The sequence below is a fragment of the Thermobia domestica genome, unplaced genomic scaffold (assembly GCF_964235325.1).
Source record: "Thermobia domestica unplaced genomic scaffold, izTheDome1.hap1.1 HAP1_SCAFFOLD_605, whole genome shotgun sequence".
In the NCBI taxonomy this organism is placed as follows: Eukaryota; Metazoa; Arthropoda; class Insecta; order Zygentoma; family Lepismatidae; genus Thermobia; species Thermobia domestica.
The window spans coordinates 88189-108148 of NW_027656315.1; the positions used below are offsets into that span (position 1 = coordinate 88189).

The 19960-nt window shown below is 35.9% G+C and overlaps 1 protein-coding gene across 1 annotated transcript in view; it reads right to left on the bottom strand.

The window, feature by feature from the left end:
• LOC145677075 (spatacsin-like) overlaps positions 1-16130 on the bottom strand; it is a gene marked incomplete at its 3' end in the record, with an annotated part of 101088 nt that extends 84958 nt beyond the window's left edge. Inside the window, exons 1-2 of the mRNA XM_081747754.1 lie at positions 15743-16130; positions 11713-11987 (exon numbers count right to left, since the gene is read on the bottom strand). Of these exons, the coding sequence (XP_081603880.1) occupies positions 11713-11987; positions 15743-16130 (663 nt within the window). The remainder of the gene's footprint in view (positions 1-11712; positions 11988-15742) is intronic.
• Between the last annotated feature and the right edge of the window lie 3830 nt (positions 16131-19960).

Consider the following 19960-nt stretch of genomic DNA (forward strand, 5'->3'; position numbering starts at 1 on the left):
ATTTCAAATTTCCTTCATTATCTAACTTGTAATCCAGGGAAAATTTATCGATCATTTTCCAAAGATTTTAGAATTGAAGCTTCATTCCAGTTAAAGAGAGCTATTAGCGTAATCAATAAACTTGTTTTCTTTGTTTCTTTTTTTCTTTTTCAAATACCGACGTTTTGTATGAAACTTATTCTTTGAATTCACAAGGTAATGATTTCCTTCCGTAGGCCAACACTGATCTGTGGCTATGCACTTACTCATATGATACTTGAACTATTGTGGTTGAAGTAAAGTTGCTGCTTAAAGTATTGAAATCAACTGAGAACAAGAGTGATTGTTGTGGCAGAATATGCCTCCGTGATTCAAAAATTCCTTACAGTTTTCCGCATTGATTTCTGTGACTATACCACTATCGAGTGTAGTGTGTGAGAGAACATGTTAGATATAAATATGTTGCCTTGTATCTGTATTATTATGCGTGTCATAAAAGAAATTAAACTCCATTATCCCAAGCATCAGCAGTAGGATACAGATCATTAGAAAATTCCAAATAAATGATAACGAAACAACAGTGAAGTATACTTCTAAATATGTAAGTATCAGACGGGATGAAACAATATCATTACTTAAAAAAATTCATTGAATAGTTACCTAGAACAAGGGGGGTAAAAGTGAGGGGAAACACGCGGAGACGCCGTTCCACCACTTTCAAAAGTATCTGTAGCGTCCCCCTACTTTCTAAGAAAATACAATGGACAAAGATAGGCACGGGAGACGGCGTGACATCATGCGTCTCCCTACCTTTCCAGATCCACTTTTACCCCTGCCTAGAACTGACTAGCTTTTAATAAGAACTGAAGTTTTCCTGGTGTCATGATAAATATAGTTGTTCTTGAGCTAGCAACCATGTGAATTCTACGACGTTAAACGTTTCGACAACTGACAACATTGTCCTGATCTTAGGGATAATTCTAAGGGAACCAAAGTGAGGCTTTCCTCATATACAATACATGATGGCAAAGAAAAGATTTAAAGATGATTGGTCGATGAAGACATCTACTCATTATCAATCTATTGCTTCATTCTAATTGGTTGGTTGTCTGAGTTCGTAAGCAGACCCTAATTGGTTGTGCATTAGGTTCTTGTTGTTTTTCAAATAACTGAAACTTATGTTTGGATGAGCTGTAAGCATAATTACTCTGAAGATGAAAACAATATTGTCAGTTCTCGAAACGTTGGACAGGATGGAATTCACCGAGCTGCTAGCCCTGCTAGCCCGAGAATAACTGTATTCGACTAGTTTGTTTTTCGTCAATCATCTTTTCACAGGTGCTTTTTATAATATGTTTTCACATGAAATTTACTACAGCGAGAAACAACGCTGTAAGAACATATCTGACGAAGCCATACAAATTAACGATTTATTATTACGCCACCACCAAAATAGAAGTAAAACAAGGTATCCGACAAAGAAGCGGAACAATCCGACAAGAAAATATCCCAGTTACGCCAATGCTCATTTCTTACCTCAAGAGCATCAACAATAATTCAGATACTGATAGGAGACGCGTTGAGGTTTCAATTCATTTTTTGTTAACACTGGACAACAATGAAATTGCTTATTAGATTTAAGTACTGAATCCTGAATGAAAATAATGTGCTAAACACGATTGTGTATTTTAGTGGTGCAACATGTTGTGTATAAAAGCATTCCGTTACAGTACCCCTTCAGTTTGTCCGTATTTTGCGAGGTATATACAAGTGAGCTTGCTGACTCAGTGATTGTTGTCGAAGCTGTAGCAAGTGGATGAGTGAATGTAATCTCATCGCTTTCATTAGGGTATTGTCAAGATGGATCAACAGAACCAGTTAGGTCAATGCAGGTAGAGTATCGTTGGACGATCATCAAAGACGCTCCACGAGTCGATTCCAAACGTCAGTTCAAAAGGATTCGAAGGAGTCCGACTCAGTTTAAGGTACGCTTAACATGTATTCTCATATAATTACATATATACCTATTGTCTCAGACATGTGTACACATTACAAAGAAATCGTAGCCAATTCTTTGTCATATTTGCACTCAGCACATCGAATTCATTCAGAAATGACTATTTTTTATTTCGGAAACATTAACTTTTTTGAAAATTTGTTGTCCTACTGAGATAAGCTATTCATCAGCGCAATTGTTGGTAGTTTCTCATCATCTTATACGAAACTAAATCTACTTTTCTTATTGGAGTCGTGGTAGCATACACGATAAGGCGTCTACCTGAAAATAGGACTGCCCGATGGGGCAGGATTTATTCTCTTGCTCTGCCTTTTTTCAAATACAGCTCAGGGTTTCACTTACATTCTGTCAAATAATCACTTGAGGAACTCTGGCGGTAAAGACACACATGTTATGGAAGACTGGAGCCTTACCTTATTACCGCCCGTTGGCCGCATTGGCTATCCGAATGGTCGACAACGGATACCTTTATTTTCCCTGTATTACTAACTACTTTTTATTTATAAATTGGATTTCTCAAAATACGAATAATAAATGAAGTCAAAATAATAAACGTTAAATAAAGAACAAGGTTATGCTATTTATCGTAAAAATCTCGTAAATATGATGAACATATCTTATTGATAAAACTTATCTTACCGTGCCGAATAGTACTCACCAACAGAATTCAAAATGATACTTCCTCTGATTTGAAGAATCCATTTTACTGCTTATGGTTTAGTTTCAAATGCCGTGGTTTTATAGCAAACAAATCCATCACTTTATCACAAAAATTGGGCTGATATTTCATAACGGAAAGAAGTCTCATTTCAACAGAGAGCATTGCAAGTTTAGACAATCTGCTTTTCCATGAAATGTTTCTTCGATACGTTTTGATTCTTTCTAAAGCAATGAATGATCATCCTGTTGATGCCTTGTTGACAGGCATTGTAACTATTAACTTTGTAAGGTTAGTCACTTCTGGAAATGTATCGCAAATATCTGACGCATACAAATACTTCGGTATCTCACACACATTTTTCTGCACAAAATCTTCATCTGAATAGACAGTAGAAAGCTCACTTCGCAGCCGAGGGGAAAAAATAATGTCCAAATGAGCTTTCCAAATTGGTAAAACACTACTCTAACTACGGAAGGTCGCGGAGTGTTACTCTGACTTCATATGATACTGTGCTCAATCGACTCGTTTTTACACATGAAACAATTACGCAAACGGAAAAATCCTCGATCGCAAGAGTTGAATTACTCAAAGTTCAAAATTGAACAGATTTTGCAGAAAATTTGAAATAACCATTTCTTGAGATAGACGCTTCACTTTTGGTATTGGTGAGTTTCCCTGAGTGTCTAGCATAGTGATAAGGTCAAAATAAACGCAGTTTGTAAGATAAGGGCACTTATTGGAGAGGGGGTGAAGGGTAATGGTAATGGCATCTTACAACTTGCAAATTGCTTCCTGTTTGGCATACCGGGTCGATAAGCTAATATACTGTATTATCTACCCCTATTCGACTATATTGTTATTCAAACGTCACTTTCCTGTGTGGCCACCTTCAAATTGAACAATGACATTCACAATGACAAACACGCTTAAGAATAAGGGCGAAAAGTGAGCAAACCTCTTGGCTTCAAGTAAGGTAATAAAATCAAGTTTACTAATATCCGAAAAACCTCTTTCTCGTTTTTATCCGAAGGATGTCAATAATTTCATAGTAAAGAAAAGTCAAGAATATTTACTATCTTGTGATACATTTGCAGTTAGTATTTTTCTACTGCATTGGGAAGATTGTTGACAAATGTCTTAATTCATTTACTTTTTAGCACCTAATGAGGTTGTATCAAAATCACTTCTCATTATCTATCTATCTATCTATCTATCTATCTATCTATCTATCTATCTATCTATATATATATATATATATATATATATATATATATATATATATATATATATATATATATATATAAAACTAGGATCTCATCGACTTTCTTTTGACAGTATCTTCTGTCTGACTGATGTTTTCTCTCTAATACTTCAAAAATTATGTCGGCCAGAAGAAGAATACACCCAAATATGATAAGCAAAATGTTGTTGCTTTCGAGAGTAGCTAGAAAGCCTTTTGCTCCATGAATGTTTACTATCCCACTCACGTGTGATTTTTTTATATTTTCAAATATACTTATTACTTGGGACTTGTATTCAGATATAGTCATTACGAGTGTACTTATTTAATTTCACCTTGTGGGTACAACAAAGGGAATTTTCTTCTCAACCTCTTGGTTACGAGCAAATCTTGTTTTGGACGACTTCTTAAAAGAAGAATGCAAGCCCTGACAAAATGTAGAAAAATATCCTATATTTTTTAAAATTATACACTAAGTTCATTTTACACGCATACCAATGAATAAACATGGATGCACTTTTATGCTGAGATTTGAATTTAACTTTCGATACGCTCCATCCCTTGTCACACACACACATTATATATATATATATATATATATATATATATATATATATATATATATATATATATATATATATATATATATATATATAATCGGGTATTTCAATACTAGTCTTTGCACTATTAAGATTTAAAGTTCAGAAATATCCTTGCTTATAGGCAACTCACACTGCCTCTGAGCGTATCGGTTGCATAACAAGCAGGATAAGTATATGAAGTAACAAGATAAGTCTGAATGGAGAGCTATATTTTGGAGAACAGTTACCGAACCACTTAACTTATCAACCAGAGACTAAGAAAAAATACCTATAATGTTATAGATTAATTTAAGACCTTATTTAGCTCTCTGCGTTAAGTAGGTCAGGCTGTAGAAGTTGTTGTACCTGTATGACTGATAACTATAAGAGGAAAAAAAATGACTTGGACCAAGGTTGTTCCGCCAACTTGCTCATCCGTTTGGTTCTATCTATCACTGAGTTAAAATGTGGAGTACATTTGGAGTAATTTAAGATTGAAATTTTGAATTTTCACATCGTACATCGGTCGCGAACCACAGCCTACTGGCTTCTGTGATAATCAGGGCCATAATCAAGAAGAGATTAATCGCCCTCAATCTGTAGTTTGTCCGTCCTGCAGCTTAAAACCTCTCTCTTTCTCTCTCTCCCAAATTGTGTTTAGTTGTTGTTCTTTTGCTTGGAGAATTAAGTTTCCTTTCTTCTGTCGGATCATAATTGCATTAAAATAGAAACGTTTAATTTTGGTATCGTTGGCGCATGACCGTTTTAGAATTGGTAGATTGAGTGACCCAGTAATTTAAGTACCAACAGCAATAATGTCGAAATTAGTATCCGTATTAATACTAATATCGGCTTTATTGCTTAGGCTACTGTGTACTCAACTAAACTTAGGCTATTGTGTCACTCAACTATTCAATTAGAACAATGACAGCTATGTCCCAATGAGTAAATAATTAATGACTTGAAGCGTTAATAGCTAAGTATAAAGAATAGACAAATAAACAATACAATAATACGAAGAGAAGTTGTTTTCATGAACTACCACACCTAGAACTTTGAGTTTTAGATGTTTCGGAAAGGCAGAAATAAACTTAAATTATACCACTGTTATAAGTTCAAATAAAAACTTCAACAAATTCGTATAAAGGGCAGCTCTTGAGGGAAGTCACATAGGGTATATGCCAATTTCAAGACAAATTTAAACTGAATTAAGTATATGTCAATTTCAAGACAAATTTAAACCGAATTAAACATATGACGCTAGCGGTGGCGTTATGATCGAATATTTTTCGTGTTTGCAACTTAGTCCGATAAGTTTTTTTTTTTTCAATTAAACGTTATTTATTTATTTATTATCAGAAGCGGCTCAAAAAGCCCCTTTGACCAAACAGCAAATACGCACTTTGGAGAACATTTTCGAGAGCAATGTATGGTTGAATTAAGCCCTGATACCAGCGCCGAAGTTAGAGTCGGGTAGTACCGTATAAACATCTAAAACTTTAGTCCAATAATTTCTTTCGATTCGAGGTTTAGGTTTCCCGTCAGGAGCGATTTTTAAAAAAAAAATCACAAACGACAATCTTTTCGAGAGAATTAGCTCAAGTGGTAGAGCTTGGCTTCGCATTCGGTAGGTCGTGGGTTCGACTCCCGCTGCCAACTATTCTGACGTTTTCTTCAGTCCTACCAGGCAAATGCCGGGATAGTACCTACTAAACAGGCCCTGGCCGATACCTTCCCAAATCATTTCTATTATTACTCTTGTTGTTAGATATGCAGTATAAAATGGCCTCTGAGCTGTATCTGGTGATTGTTAATTAAATAAAGTAAATACGCATCCTGGAAAAATAAATAAAGACAAAAAATGCTCTCCTTCTAAAAGTATTTCCTAAAAGAATCGGGTCCAAATAGGTATCAAACAAACAAAAAAAGAGAGAGAGAGAGAGAATACTAATCTTGATATCTTGAAAACTAAGTTTTCATTTTAATTTCTCTTAAGAAAAAAAAGACACATACCCCCACCCCCATTTGGCACCGCCAAGTTTACCACCCGGTTCCGAAACGCATCTGAAGTGCTCTTCGGTCCATGCTTGACTTGACTAATTAAAAAGACCGGCTTCAATACGTATTATATGAGCTTAATAAGCGTTTAAACACAACACTATTCCATGGTACCGATTTTTACCATAAATCCCCAAAGGGTTAAACACTACTAAGCAAATATTTTCGAAGTGACGGCTCTATCGAAATGATCAAAGATTGCTGTGACATGCTCATACGCTATAATTGTTTCCTCACTTTTGTGTTTTTACCCTTTCCTGTCAACATATTTCTTCATTGTTTCTTTTTCTGAAAGAAAATAAAACAATGAAGAAAAATGTTTATTTTTACCCCGTCCCTTTTTTCTTTTTTTGTTCAGTAGGTTGATGAAAAACTACTACTAGTACTAGATGCTGAGTATTTTTTGTAAATCAATTGCTACTTTCTTTGATGTCAATTGCAGCTACAAATGAGCAGTAGTAATCCGGGGTTCGCTGTTGTATTTGGTGGTATTGGGAACGACGGTGAATGCTTCGAAATAGACAAACGATAGGTCATATGTTTTGTTATTTTTGTGGAGGCCAACGTTTTCTTGGTGAAAATATATTCACTCAATTTCCTCTTAACTCTTATAGTAAAGACCACATTTTTTCGGAACCTCCTTTCGCGATTAGAAAGAAACTGGTTCCATCCCATATTGGCTTGCTCAAATTGTATCCAATCGACAGACTTTGAATTGAATTTGAAATATGGAAGGTAAGGACAACGCATGTGACATCTTAGGAAAAATCATTGCACGTTTAGAGCGCTGTTTTCCATTATAGAAGAGATTCTCGGAAAATTTGGTTCCCACGCCCCGAAAACGCAAAAATTTTAAAAGAATTTAGACATCATTCGCGGTAACAGCCTGACGACAAGCTGTTTAGTGAGATTTTTGATTTGAAATAAAGTACGTGAAAAGCAGTTGTTGTTTGTTCCAATGAAATGAGTATACTATTGATCGAATGTAGCGTATACCCGCGTACTTCCTAAATTTGAGGTGGCTATACGATAGTTTCCAAAAATTAGAGGTGGGTATACGCCGTATACTCGCGTATACCCTCCATTACATCCCTGAACATAACTGCAGCATCATCGTAGGTCTATGCCACCGACTTTACAATTTTAAAATCATGTTGAGTTAACCCAACTACTGTGCGATCATTGCTAAAATCAGTAAAACAAGAAACGGTTCATGAATGTCACTCTTTCCCATGTATCGCAACAATGTGGAAATTTGTCATTTATTGGTTACGTCCGTGGTTTCTTCTGTTATAATTACTACAAATGCTATTTCTTTAATTTTTGATTTCAGACAATAGTGTATATGAAATACAGTCAATTAAATCGTTCTGAATGTTACTGAATAATTCAAAAACGGATAAAACAGTTGAACATTCCAAATTTAGTCTATCATCATATCCTCTAATCAAATCCCTCAATTCAACTAGTTTCCGCGATTACATGAGTCGTCTCGAGATTCATCGTATTCGCGTGATGTCAGTTCATGCTGTTAAAAGACAAATGACATCGACTAAACGAGCAAAAGCACATCTATGTATCAACATGTCTAAGAATGAGAACTTTTTACAAGTTCTTTGTGTTTCTCTATATTAATTCTATATTGACCGTTTAATAAAAACTTTATTTTAGGACTCTTACGAACTTTTCCAGTGCCACTTCGCAAGCAATGTGATCCTGCCTTACAACATTATGTAGATTTTCTAGTTGTTAAATCAGTACACATAGAAGACTTCTCATATGAGAAAAGAAGGTATGGTCAACAAAATAGTTTAGTTATTTTTCTACAGCCAGACAATCAGTTAAATGAATTATAGCTTTATCGTGTCAGGTAAAGATTGACTTTTTCTCTTAGATGTCAAGTTAGGAATTAAAGGTTTAGATGTACATTTCGAAATTATTTACAATTTACCTGTAAATGAAATCTCAATAATACAACTACACTCGTCTTTGCAGTTTTCAACAACCGTAGTAGCAACTGTGCACATCCCGAAACACAAGCGCACACTCAAAACAAAACACAAACAATTTTCTCACGCAAAAACACAAACGCCACCTTTACGAAAGCTACATGTCTTATAGACAGCTTATGAAACTGTAATTTGTACCGTATCCGATTATAGTGTCAAGTGTTTGGTTAATGGAATATGGAAGCCAACACGCGTTTAACTTTATTGTAGCAGGAAACAGCGTAAAATCCCTCTTCGCTGGGGAAAGGAAAATTCCGGAATCCCAAGAACTAAGAAGACAAAGAAAAATGGGTTTACTCTTTTAGTTCAAAAGATTCTAAATTTTCCAAAAAGTTTACTGTTTCAATAATTTTAAGATGTACGCTCTGCTTACGTTGCTTATATTCACGCCTCGAATCTGGATAACCCTCATGTGATAACGCAGACAACACGAGTTATCCCTGATATTGCAAAGCGGAATATGCAAATGGATACGAGCACTCCTTGAAGATGTAATCCATATGTCTCTCCTCATAACGTCAATAAAATCTTGTTGAACGAGATCAAAACATAACCCGCACCCACATTCCAATTGTGCGTCACCAAATGCTATATGTTTTAAGTCATTGAACTTGTGATTGAGAGTTGGCAGTGGCTTGGAATTGGGTCGTCAGTATTTGCAATCATTTAAAATAAATCGGACATCTGAAGGACTTTCTCCGTACTAATCACACGATTAATAATAGTTGCACAGGTCTGCTTTCTTCGGGGCTTGATCTGCAGAAACTCCCGGTATAATGCGACAAAGGCTGCACACCAATTATACCGAGGAAATTGGCACAATCATTATCAAAAAATTATCCGAAATCACCTTTCCAACAGTAATCCTCATGAGGTGTGAGTATGATGCATATCCCCATTCAGTCAAGAATACTATACCCAGTATAACTGAACGAGGGAGCATGTACGATGAAGGCTGAGTGCATGATATATCATCTTCGCGGACGAAGCAGAATCTAACACCGAACAATAAATAAATAGAATGTGTGGCGAGAGCCTGAAACTACAGTACACCAAGGACAGTCTTGACTCTGTTCTGATAGTGGGGTTAACAAAAAGTTAGGTTTCATTGTTGTGGTGAGAAATCACCATACACTCTTACACGATGCACTACAACACAAAAGTGTCGAGACACCAGTTCGGGACGATTCCTTCAATATGTTGGCGATGGTTTCCATTTACAAGACAACCGCCGAATGCATCGCGCTCATCAGATTAACGACTAAATTGTTGAAATTCGTCGGATAATGTAGTATTCATTGTTCCCGGACATGAATTCCATCGAACACGACTAGGTCCTTTTGAAAGAGATATTGCAACGTTAGACTCTTTCTACAGAGATCCTGGAAATATTTCCATAGCATTACTGTGAACGAAAGAAACTTTCCTTGATTATTCGATAGATACCACGCCATATAGTGCAAGCCTACATCACTGCCTGAGATGACGTCACTTACTATTGAGGGCCTCTATGTGAAGATGTACCTTGGCTACGGACCACTTGTCGAACGATTGGTTATATGTTTATCTCGTTTTATTCAAACCCAAATTGTTGAAAGTGTAATGAGTGTACGCAGAACATGCTATACGAATCTGCATGACATACGTAAAAACTAAGAACTAAGTTTATCTCTGGTCCGAAACACTTAAGGAAGGAAAAAAGTTTACAAAATACATTTGGACAGCATGATATCAGAAGGAAGTTGGAAGGATGTAAGTAGGAATCCAGTGAGAATTGTGACTCAGTTAAGTTCTGTATTGTTGAAGATAAATATTTCTCAGAAGAAAACTGTAATTACTGGTGAGTGATGTAAGAAGTCGGCACAAAGATGAGTTAAATAGAGTACAATACTAAGATCAAAGAATGTGTTAATTATGGTTGCTAGAATTGAGCAACATTCAAACCAGAAGAGACTGCAGTCTTATCTGATTATCTAGTTTTGAGTTTAATCACAGGCAAATTGAAAGTTTTTCTCTTTCTTGCAGTCAACGGGTCTACTGTCTTACCTCTATATTCGATCATTGGTTTGGCCTCATTAGGATGTGTAATGTCCTCTTCTCTATCAAAAGCGCTCCAAAAGAAAGTAAACATACGTAGAACATGTTCAGCTGATAATGCTGTTTGGTCGGTATCATTGAAAGAGCATTCTTCCTTCCAAAAAAAGGAAGAAAAAATGTTAATGTCTTTTAAAACTGGACGTGTAGTTATGATAATTTGGTTTTATGCCCAAGAGCTGGCAAACATGATGTTCGAGTTCGTACAGATTAACCCAATTCTTGATAAACTTGTTTTCTTGTATCGTGATGGTGATTTAGAGAAACTTTAACGATCAAACAGTAGTCGAACACACGATTTCCCATGAACACAGGACTGGTCACGTTAATTTTTCAAGTGTAACTTAGAGTTTGTGCAAGTACAGTTCATTCTGGCTAATACAAAGACTTCATAGCAATTTTGTTACTACCTTATACTTAACACCACGTATGATATCACAGTAAAATCAATATGACGACTTTTAACTATGAAAAAAAGGAAAATATTTTGTATTCATGTGATTTAAAGAGACTCATTGCAGTCGATTAAAATGGAACCATTGGACCTACTCAGTGTTGTCTTCAGAACTTGGACTAAAAATACTTTTTCTCTTGTCGACGTCTCTCGCATATATCTGCTTATTGGAGACACAGATAATCATATACATCAAAACACCTACACTTTTACACGATCCTCTCAGATGGTGAGAAGAATCGTAAATTCAGAATTGAAATTATTAGGATCAAAAGTTTTAACCAATAAACAATAGTGTCTTGGTAGTGTGGCGTTCATCTTTGAACTCAAGAGTTAAATCTTTATTGCATTCTTTGAAGTCCAGCGCATAAATAAGGTGTATATAAATTGTCTCAGGATACTTCCCATTTCTCTCACTATGATTTTACCTATCATTAATTTACATTTATCACTGCCTCTTTTAATCATACTCTTTAAATCAAGATTCACTTTGTTTTACTTTAGTTTTTGATCTAGATACCAATGACATAACATATATTTTAAAATATTAGGTTCTGCTTATTTGATAAGTTTCAAAAAGAAAAATTAATTATTAAGATTGTCTTAGTAACATACTTACTTGATCTAGCGGATATTGGTACATATCTAGAAATGAAGCAAATGGGAACCACAAATTTCTTTTAGCACATTCTCTCAGATATTTCTCGGGTAACTTCAAGTTGTGAATTCTTGCAAATTTTACAGCTACATGCCAATCCTTTATACCTGCCACTATATCGGATGCAAATTCGGGAGAACATTCAGGAATGTCGCCTGGTAGTACTTCTTCTAAATAATTTAGAAGTTTTTGAGCAGAATTTTTATCTTTGTAGGTCAAACCATATAACAAGTCACCTAGGGCAAAAGATTATATTTTTGCTTTATTTCTATCCAATTTAACTTAAAGTAAAGTAAATCAAAATTACTGAAGTAATGAAATATATAATGAAATACAACTGATGATTGATTGGAATTTAATGGAACGTTAGCACGGAAATAAAAATACCCTCTGCCAACATACTCAGTATTTCGAGGAAAAAAGAGGAAATTAAAATACATTTATTAGAATACGACATAAATTCTAATCCCTGGACTGGCTAAGACACAAACCACGATATCCAACGATCTTAACAACTGCCTAAAACATTATGCATGGAATGATTCGACTGGATATTTTATATGACTATTAAAGTAGATTAATACTACGACTAAAATAGATAATCAATTACAGTACAGCAGATACCGACTGAGGCAAATGATCTTACATGTATGCTATTTAATTAATTAATTAATTAATTAATCTTTTAGATAAGTGAAACTTCGAACGAAGTACTATATTTAGACAAATATACATATTACATACATATTACATTTTTGAACAAAGTTCACTACATTAAAAAAATGTTTTCCATGAATGAATAAACTTTCAAATTAAGCATTTTTCAAACTAAAAAAATTCAAACCAAAATTTTCAAACAAAATATTTTAAACTACAAACTTTCATAGAAAATTTTCAAACTAAAAATTTTCAAAACAATATTTTGAAACAAAAAAAAAATGAAACTAAGCATTTTCAAAAAAATTTTGAATCTAAAAGTTTTCAAACCAAAATTTTGAAATCAAAAATGAAACTAAAAATGTCAAATAACAATTTTTAAACAAGAAACTTTCAAACAATTTTCAATTTTAAAAAATTTCAAAACAAAATTCTTCAAAAAAAAAAAAGTTAACCAAAAGTTTTTGAAGTGAAAACAATTTCTAACAAAATTTAAGATCAAACAGTGATCAAGTTTCGCGCTTAACCGTCGAAGTTCACATGATTTTCAACTATTTCATTAACAAATAAATCGTTTTCTGTTTCTTCGACAGCATTTATCAATGAGTGCAATAAATGAAACGAAAAAGTTAAAACTACAAATTTTTAAACTAAAATTATCCATAAATTTTCAAACGAAAATGAAACCATTGATATTCAATAATCACTTTAAATACGCATCATATTTGAAACATGGTGTTAGTGTTCATCACGGATACACTGTGGAAACATCCATTTACATGTATTCTCGCAGGACCTAGTGGTTGTGGCAAAACATATTTTGTGAAACGATTATTGGCTCATCTCTCAAATATGATCAATACGAAATTTCATAAGATTTACTGGTATTATGCAGAATGGCAAAACGTGTATGCAACAATGCCGGTTCCAGTAGAATTTCACGAATATTAACCAACTATTGTTTTTCGAGAATTCCTAAATTTTATACAGGGGTGGTCCTCCCAAAAGTGCGTATCAATGTACCCATATCTAGGATTCCAATCCTCAAGGTCAATAATTTAATATATTGCTTACATTTTGCTAATTTTATCCATAAAAGGAATACGCAGGACCAATTAAAATTTACAGTGGTTCATAGAGAGCATGTTTTATGAACAGAGGTAGTCCCAACACTACAATTACGCAATGTACCCTGATCGTATCAAAAAGAATGGATCCCTATACTCGTCCAAGGTAATAAAGGCTCATCAAAAGTCAAATCATCGATCACGTGACCGTACTAATATTTGAAACCCAAACTTACAAAACGATCCTACCAAATTTTTGTTTAGACAATTCCTAAATACAAAGGGGTGGTTCTAGGCACCCCTCCCAACCCTTATGAAAGGGAATGGACCCCTATATACACCAATTTAAGATAATATGACCTCATCAAAGAAGGTAAATTATGTCAATCGAACACCTTCCATGTGGTACAATGTATTGTTTACGTTTATAGTTTGGCAATTTTTAAACCATGAAAGGGAACGAGATGGTCCACAAAAATTTATAATGGTATATATTAGGGTCCTATACTACTATAGAAACTTTTTAAATTTGGCAATTTCCAAAATTTAAGAGGTAGGCCAAGGTACCCTCCCTCCCAAATTTTTAAGGGGGTGCACCAATATACCCATGCCTTATAAAAGGGGATGGTCCCTGTACTTACGTATATAATCGTATAAGGTAATAAGACCTCATTAACCTATTATATTCCAGCGTATGATAGTGTATATTTAATGTAGATATAAAATATATTTGTTTTACGTATGAACAATCTCTCCTATGAAGGAAAAGCAGTTGCTACAATAACTTTATACTTGTACATTTACTTCTAGTTAGAATTTGTTCTGGCAACACTTGCATTGCCACGCTGGAAAGTATAATAATTTTGATGATCTCTAAACCGTGCCCAAAATGACACAAAGCTAGGTTTATTTTTTGATTTCTCGATTGATTCTAAATCATACACAAAAATAGTTAGCCAATGTTTATGTAAGTCTTGAAGGATAAAGTAGGAGAAGTTTATTTCAAACTTAATAATTAGGTGTCGAGTTACATGAAAATTGATGTATGAAATATCATACGTTGGGCAACAAGAACTAAATATGACTTTTCTAGTCTATATACATGTCAAATTACATATTTTTACATTGAAAGAATAACACGTGTAAGTATTAGTTTGGGTTAGTGTTAAATAGCTTCGTAATATATTATTCAGTATACTGCTTCTCAAATTATGCACCGCGGCACCGTCCAGTGCTTTTAACACTTTTTAAAATAAAGGACATCTAGAAACTGTGTTAAGGGTTTTATTTTATGATTCTGAGGGACGTGGGGAAAAGTTCTTATATACTAATTGTGCTGTAAAATAACAAACTACTAGAACCATTGCTTTATTGTAATAATAATTTTGGTTTATGTACCCCAAATTGTCAAGTGTAATTAAATTATTAAGACATACAGATTTTAAACATTTCAACATTAGATTAGCGATTAATAATTGCCTCTATTGGCAGCAAAATATCATATAGACTGCAGTATTGACTTAGTAGGTAGAGCATTGGTCTTGCATTTGGAAAGTCGTGGATTCGAATCCTAAGGTCTCAATTTCTACTGAGGAGAATTGCAGCTAAATTTGCGAATGCGCACGATAGAATTGTACTTCAAAAGAAGCTCTGGCTGATTCCCCTAATCCTGATTAGCATCCCATTCTGTGACTAGACAAGTAAGATATAGATCGATCTCTAATGGCCACAGAAGAACCTCATTCTAAATGGAAGGGTACATGCTAGAACGGAGTAACTCCATTTTTGATAAATCGTGATAAAGTACAGAGTGGTCCGGAAGAGGGCGTATCCCCCTTTAGTTTCAACAGTATAGTGTTAGTTAAGATAGAATATCTGTACACAGTTACCTTGAAGTCTTAAGAGTCATAAACATCGGTATGATCACCATCCATGTCGCAACACAGCTGAATTCTGCACCAAGGTCTCGCAGATGTTTTGCGGAGATACTCCGGAGTCACGAGGGTGAAGGCGTGTTCCACAGCTGCTCGTTATTCCTGAGTTGTGTGATATGGAGTGTTTCTTACTTGTTGCTTTATGAAAGCCCAGACAGCATTGTCTGGTGTCGTCAGATCGGGACTTCTTGGAGGCCACGCAAAGGGGGCCGGTGAAGATGCACAACCTCTTGTAATCCAGCAACCAGGAAACGTCTGATTCAGGTAATTGCGCACGTAAATCGCGAAGTACGCTGGTGCTCCATCCTGCTGTATCACAAGTGTCCTTGATACCATTTTCTTCCAGTTGAGGCACCAACCACTCATTAAACATCTCCAGGTAAGAGTGTCCATTAACATTGTCTTCAAACAAGTAAGGCCCAAAAATATGTATTGCACTCATTCCAGCCCACACCATCATGTGTGGTGGGTTTCTCTCCATCTCTTTGTAAAATCGGGGTTTTTCCTTAGACGACATTACAACGTTCCGAGAATGCATACTCCGGTAGATAGCATACTCGTCTGTGAAGAGGACTGCACCACGGGATCGTTTGGAAGGGAACGCCTTAAAGAGAGTTCTGCATGCCTCTTTCCGCGCATCCATGTCGGCATCACTCAGTTCATTCACATGCATTGGACGGTAAACCTTCAATTTTAGATCTTCTTTCATGTGCCTCATCATGGTGGTCCGAGGAATACCAAGCTCCGAAGACCTTTTACGTGTTGATTTTGAAGGCGACTGCTGCACTGATGCTTCCACTTCACGGTACGCTTCCTCCGTTTTATCGGTCGACCGCCTCGGGGAAGGTCTTTCACACTGCTCGTAGCAAATGCACGTTTTTCCTACCCCAACATTGTTGCTATTCTTGGTGGATTAATACCAAAGCGGTCAGTAAATTTCACATTAACACTTTCCATGGTGTCACCCGTGTAACGCCTTTCATGAAGCCAAACCGCAACAACTAACCTTGTTCAACGCTATATGGACTTTGATCACACATTGTTGATTACTCCAACTTCCCTGCAAATAACTATTACCAAGCAATGCTATCAGACAATGCCAAGCAATGTTACCAAACAAATGTGGATAAAACTTAAAACCGTCAGAAAACACCAATTAGGGGTATGCTCACTTCCGGACCACGCTGTAATATTTCCGTTCAGAATTAATGTTGCCTCTATGTAACAACTGGTTTGTCAACGACTTGCACGAGTTTGAATGCGACCATTAGCGGTCATATATTCCACTCAACTTTGCCTTGCGATTACTCAAAAACCTGTTTTTCGTGGTTACTTCGTTCTAGCACAGGCCATTCAAATGTGTTCTGCAGTAATGAATAAAAATTAATGTTACTATTACATTGACCTTACTAATTAGTACTTTTATTGTTATTTGTTTTCAGTTCCAAGACACCGTTAGATGCAGAGATCCTAAATATGCTGAACGAAGTGAACGACAGTGAGAAGAAAGATCTTTACACAGAAGTAGCAGGTCCGGAAGAACTTCAATTGATTTTGTTTCCTGTAAATGACGGGAATGACACTGCTCAAGATGCTGCTGCAAGTGATGCCGATAGTGATATTGCACAAGTTCGAGATATTGGAAAGGGAGTCTTATCACAACCGATGGAGGTGCCTGCTATGGCAGGTGGGGAAGCCTACGACATCGATATTAGTGGGTCTGATGGAATACCAGTTAATTCGCAAAGCAGCACTCCCGAACAGACATCACCGTCCAACTCGAAGCAGTGTATTCGAGTTTGGAAAGAAACATTGAGTAAAAACAAATCTTTTCCAAGAAGAGAAAATAATTTGGAACCCTTTATAATTAATCAGTGGCTTGATAAACAAGCAAGTCCTGCAGATGTATTTCGTGAATTTTTTGAAGATTTTATTGACCACATTGTCCACACAGATTTTATTGACTATCGATCATTGAACAATATAACCGGAACATGGGTGGAGTCGGCCTTTTTGATAAACTTCGTTCGTTGTACAGAGTTCGAATCAGATCAAAAAAGTTATATTAGCCGTTTGTCAGATTTTGTATCAACTCTGCTGTTGTCAACCTGTGGATACTCTACAGACATTTGCATAAAAATTTGCCTCTCTTAGAATTCACCCGATGTATAGTATCAGCTTTGCTGTCTTCACCCAACACAGAAAAACAAAGAGGTGTTTGTTCAAAACCATCTAGGAAAGTTCCAACAGAAATTTGGTATGACAAAATAGACCATCTCGTTGATGAGGAGGAAACACAACGGTGTGGAAAGTGCGGGAAGTGTACTAAATTCCGACGTATGAAGTGCAACGTTGGATTACATCGAATAAGTGCTTCCTTTTATACCACAAGAAGTAAAATATGGATGTTGTAAATGGTATCGATATGTAAAGTGCAACATTGGGTTGCATTCAAAAAAGTGTTCCTCTTATTTCAAGCATGTACAGAGAATATAAGATGCATTATAATAAACTATGTTATCCCTGTTAAGACAAGAAAACTAAATCTTAGTTTGTAATGAAGCATATGCAGAAAAAGGTTAAGTTTGTAATGAAGCATGTGCAGGAAAAGGTTAGGTTATCTTTTAGAATAAAAAGGTCATATCACGCAGAGTGTTTTTCTGTCTTATCCCAGCGCATGATTAATCATACAATTCAAATGTATATGAAATCATACCTGAATGCCCAGTGTATGATTTATCATAGTCCCTAAACTGTCCCAAAAATGGGACACATTCCATTTTTTAATTAATTCTCGTAAATTTGGTAACCAATAAATATTGAATATAAAAGATGGAGAAAGAATTCAATTTTTTAAATTTTCGGAATAGTGAGTTAAAGGGAATAAATTGGGTCAATAACCTCCGAAATTTGAATTTTTGTCAATTTTTACCCACGAAAGGGAACGAGATGGACCACCCAAATTTACAGTTATACATATTAGAGTCTTATACTACTATACCAAATTTTTAAATTTGGCAATTTCCAAAATTTAAGGGGTGGGTCAATGTACCCCTCCCAAATTTTCATGAGGTGCATTAATGTACCTATCTCTTATGAAAAGAAATGGATCCTCTACACGCACATATAACCATATAAGGTCATACGACCTCATCAAAGGGTCAAATTATCCGAAATCTGAATTATTAGAATTTTTTTACCCATAAAAGGGAACGAAATTGACCCCCAAAAACTCATAGGGGTACATACCCTGGCTCTAGGCTACCATACCAAATTTTTAGATTTGACAAAATTTAAGGAGGTGGTGTTCCTACGTAACCCTGCCAAAATGTAGGTGGAGGGTCAAGGTACCCTGCCAAAATGTAGAGGAGTGGCCCTTGGAACCCCTAGATCATTGACCTGGGAACCACAATCCAAGGGCGCAAAAAGTAGATAAGCTGTCCCACATACCACTTCATCTCTTCATACTTACGTACGATTTCCGAGATACGGCCCCTGAAATCTCCAGAAATCGAAACTTTTCTGGCCAATATCTTAAGAACGGTAAGTCATAGAGAGAGATAGGATATTGATGTTGATCAATACCTAAGAGAATGGTAAACATTATGGTACCAAATACTAAGCGGTAGCCACTGGCCAAATCAGTGTCCAGTTGGAAATTTGCCATTGGTTACTATTTGGTACCAAAATGTTGAACATCCTCTTAGGTATTCATCAATGAGCAACACCAACATCATCTCTCCATAACTTACGGTTCCCGAGATATGGCTCCTTAAATCTCCCGAAATCTGAACTATTTGGCCAATATCTTGGAAACGGTAAGAGTGACGCGAAATATTCCATCACTTTCTCAGTTTATTTTTGAGCGACATAGAGAGCTTACTAACGAACTTTTAAGTTCGTTGAAAATCCGAACTTTTTTGGCCAATACCTGGAGACGGTGCCCAGTGGACCTGTGACCACCGGTTATTATTTGGTACCAAAATGTTCATCATCTTCTTAAGTATTGATCAACATTAATATGATCTCTGTATGACTTACAGTTCTATAGATATAGCTCCTTAAATCTCGCAATTTTTTTTTTTTTTTTGTTTTGTTTTTAAAGCAAATATATCGAGAACGGTAAGAATGATACGAAAAATTTCATCACTTTCTCAGATAGTTTTTGATATTCTAACGAATGGAGGAATTTAAATTGAAACATTCCCAAAAAACATACACACATACACATTGTGATCAGAAAAATGGAAACACCTGTAGTTGGAAACACGTCAAATATATGGGTTGGCAGTGGTGTCGTGGCGCCCGCAGCGCCGGACCGCTGGTGGTGGTGTGTTAGGTCGGTCTCCATACTACGTCAGGCGCAGTGGAACAGCAGTGTCCAGTGGCTGCAGCAGGCGGAGGTAGTGTAAAATGGGAGACCTCTGAGATTTTCAAAGAGGGCAAATTGTTGGTGCGCGGTTACGTGGAGTGAGTGTGACGGCAGTGGATACTGTGTTAGGTGTGTCGCTTGGGACAGAGTCGAAGGTGATGACGGCCTACACAACACAC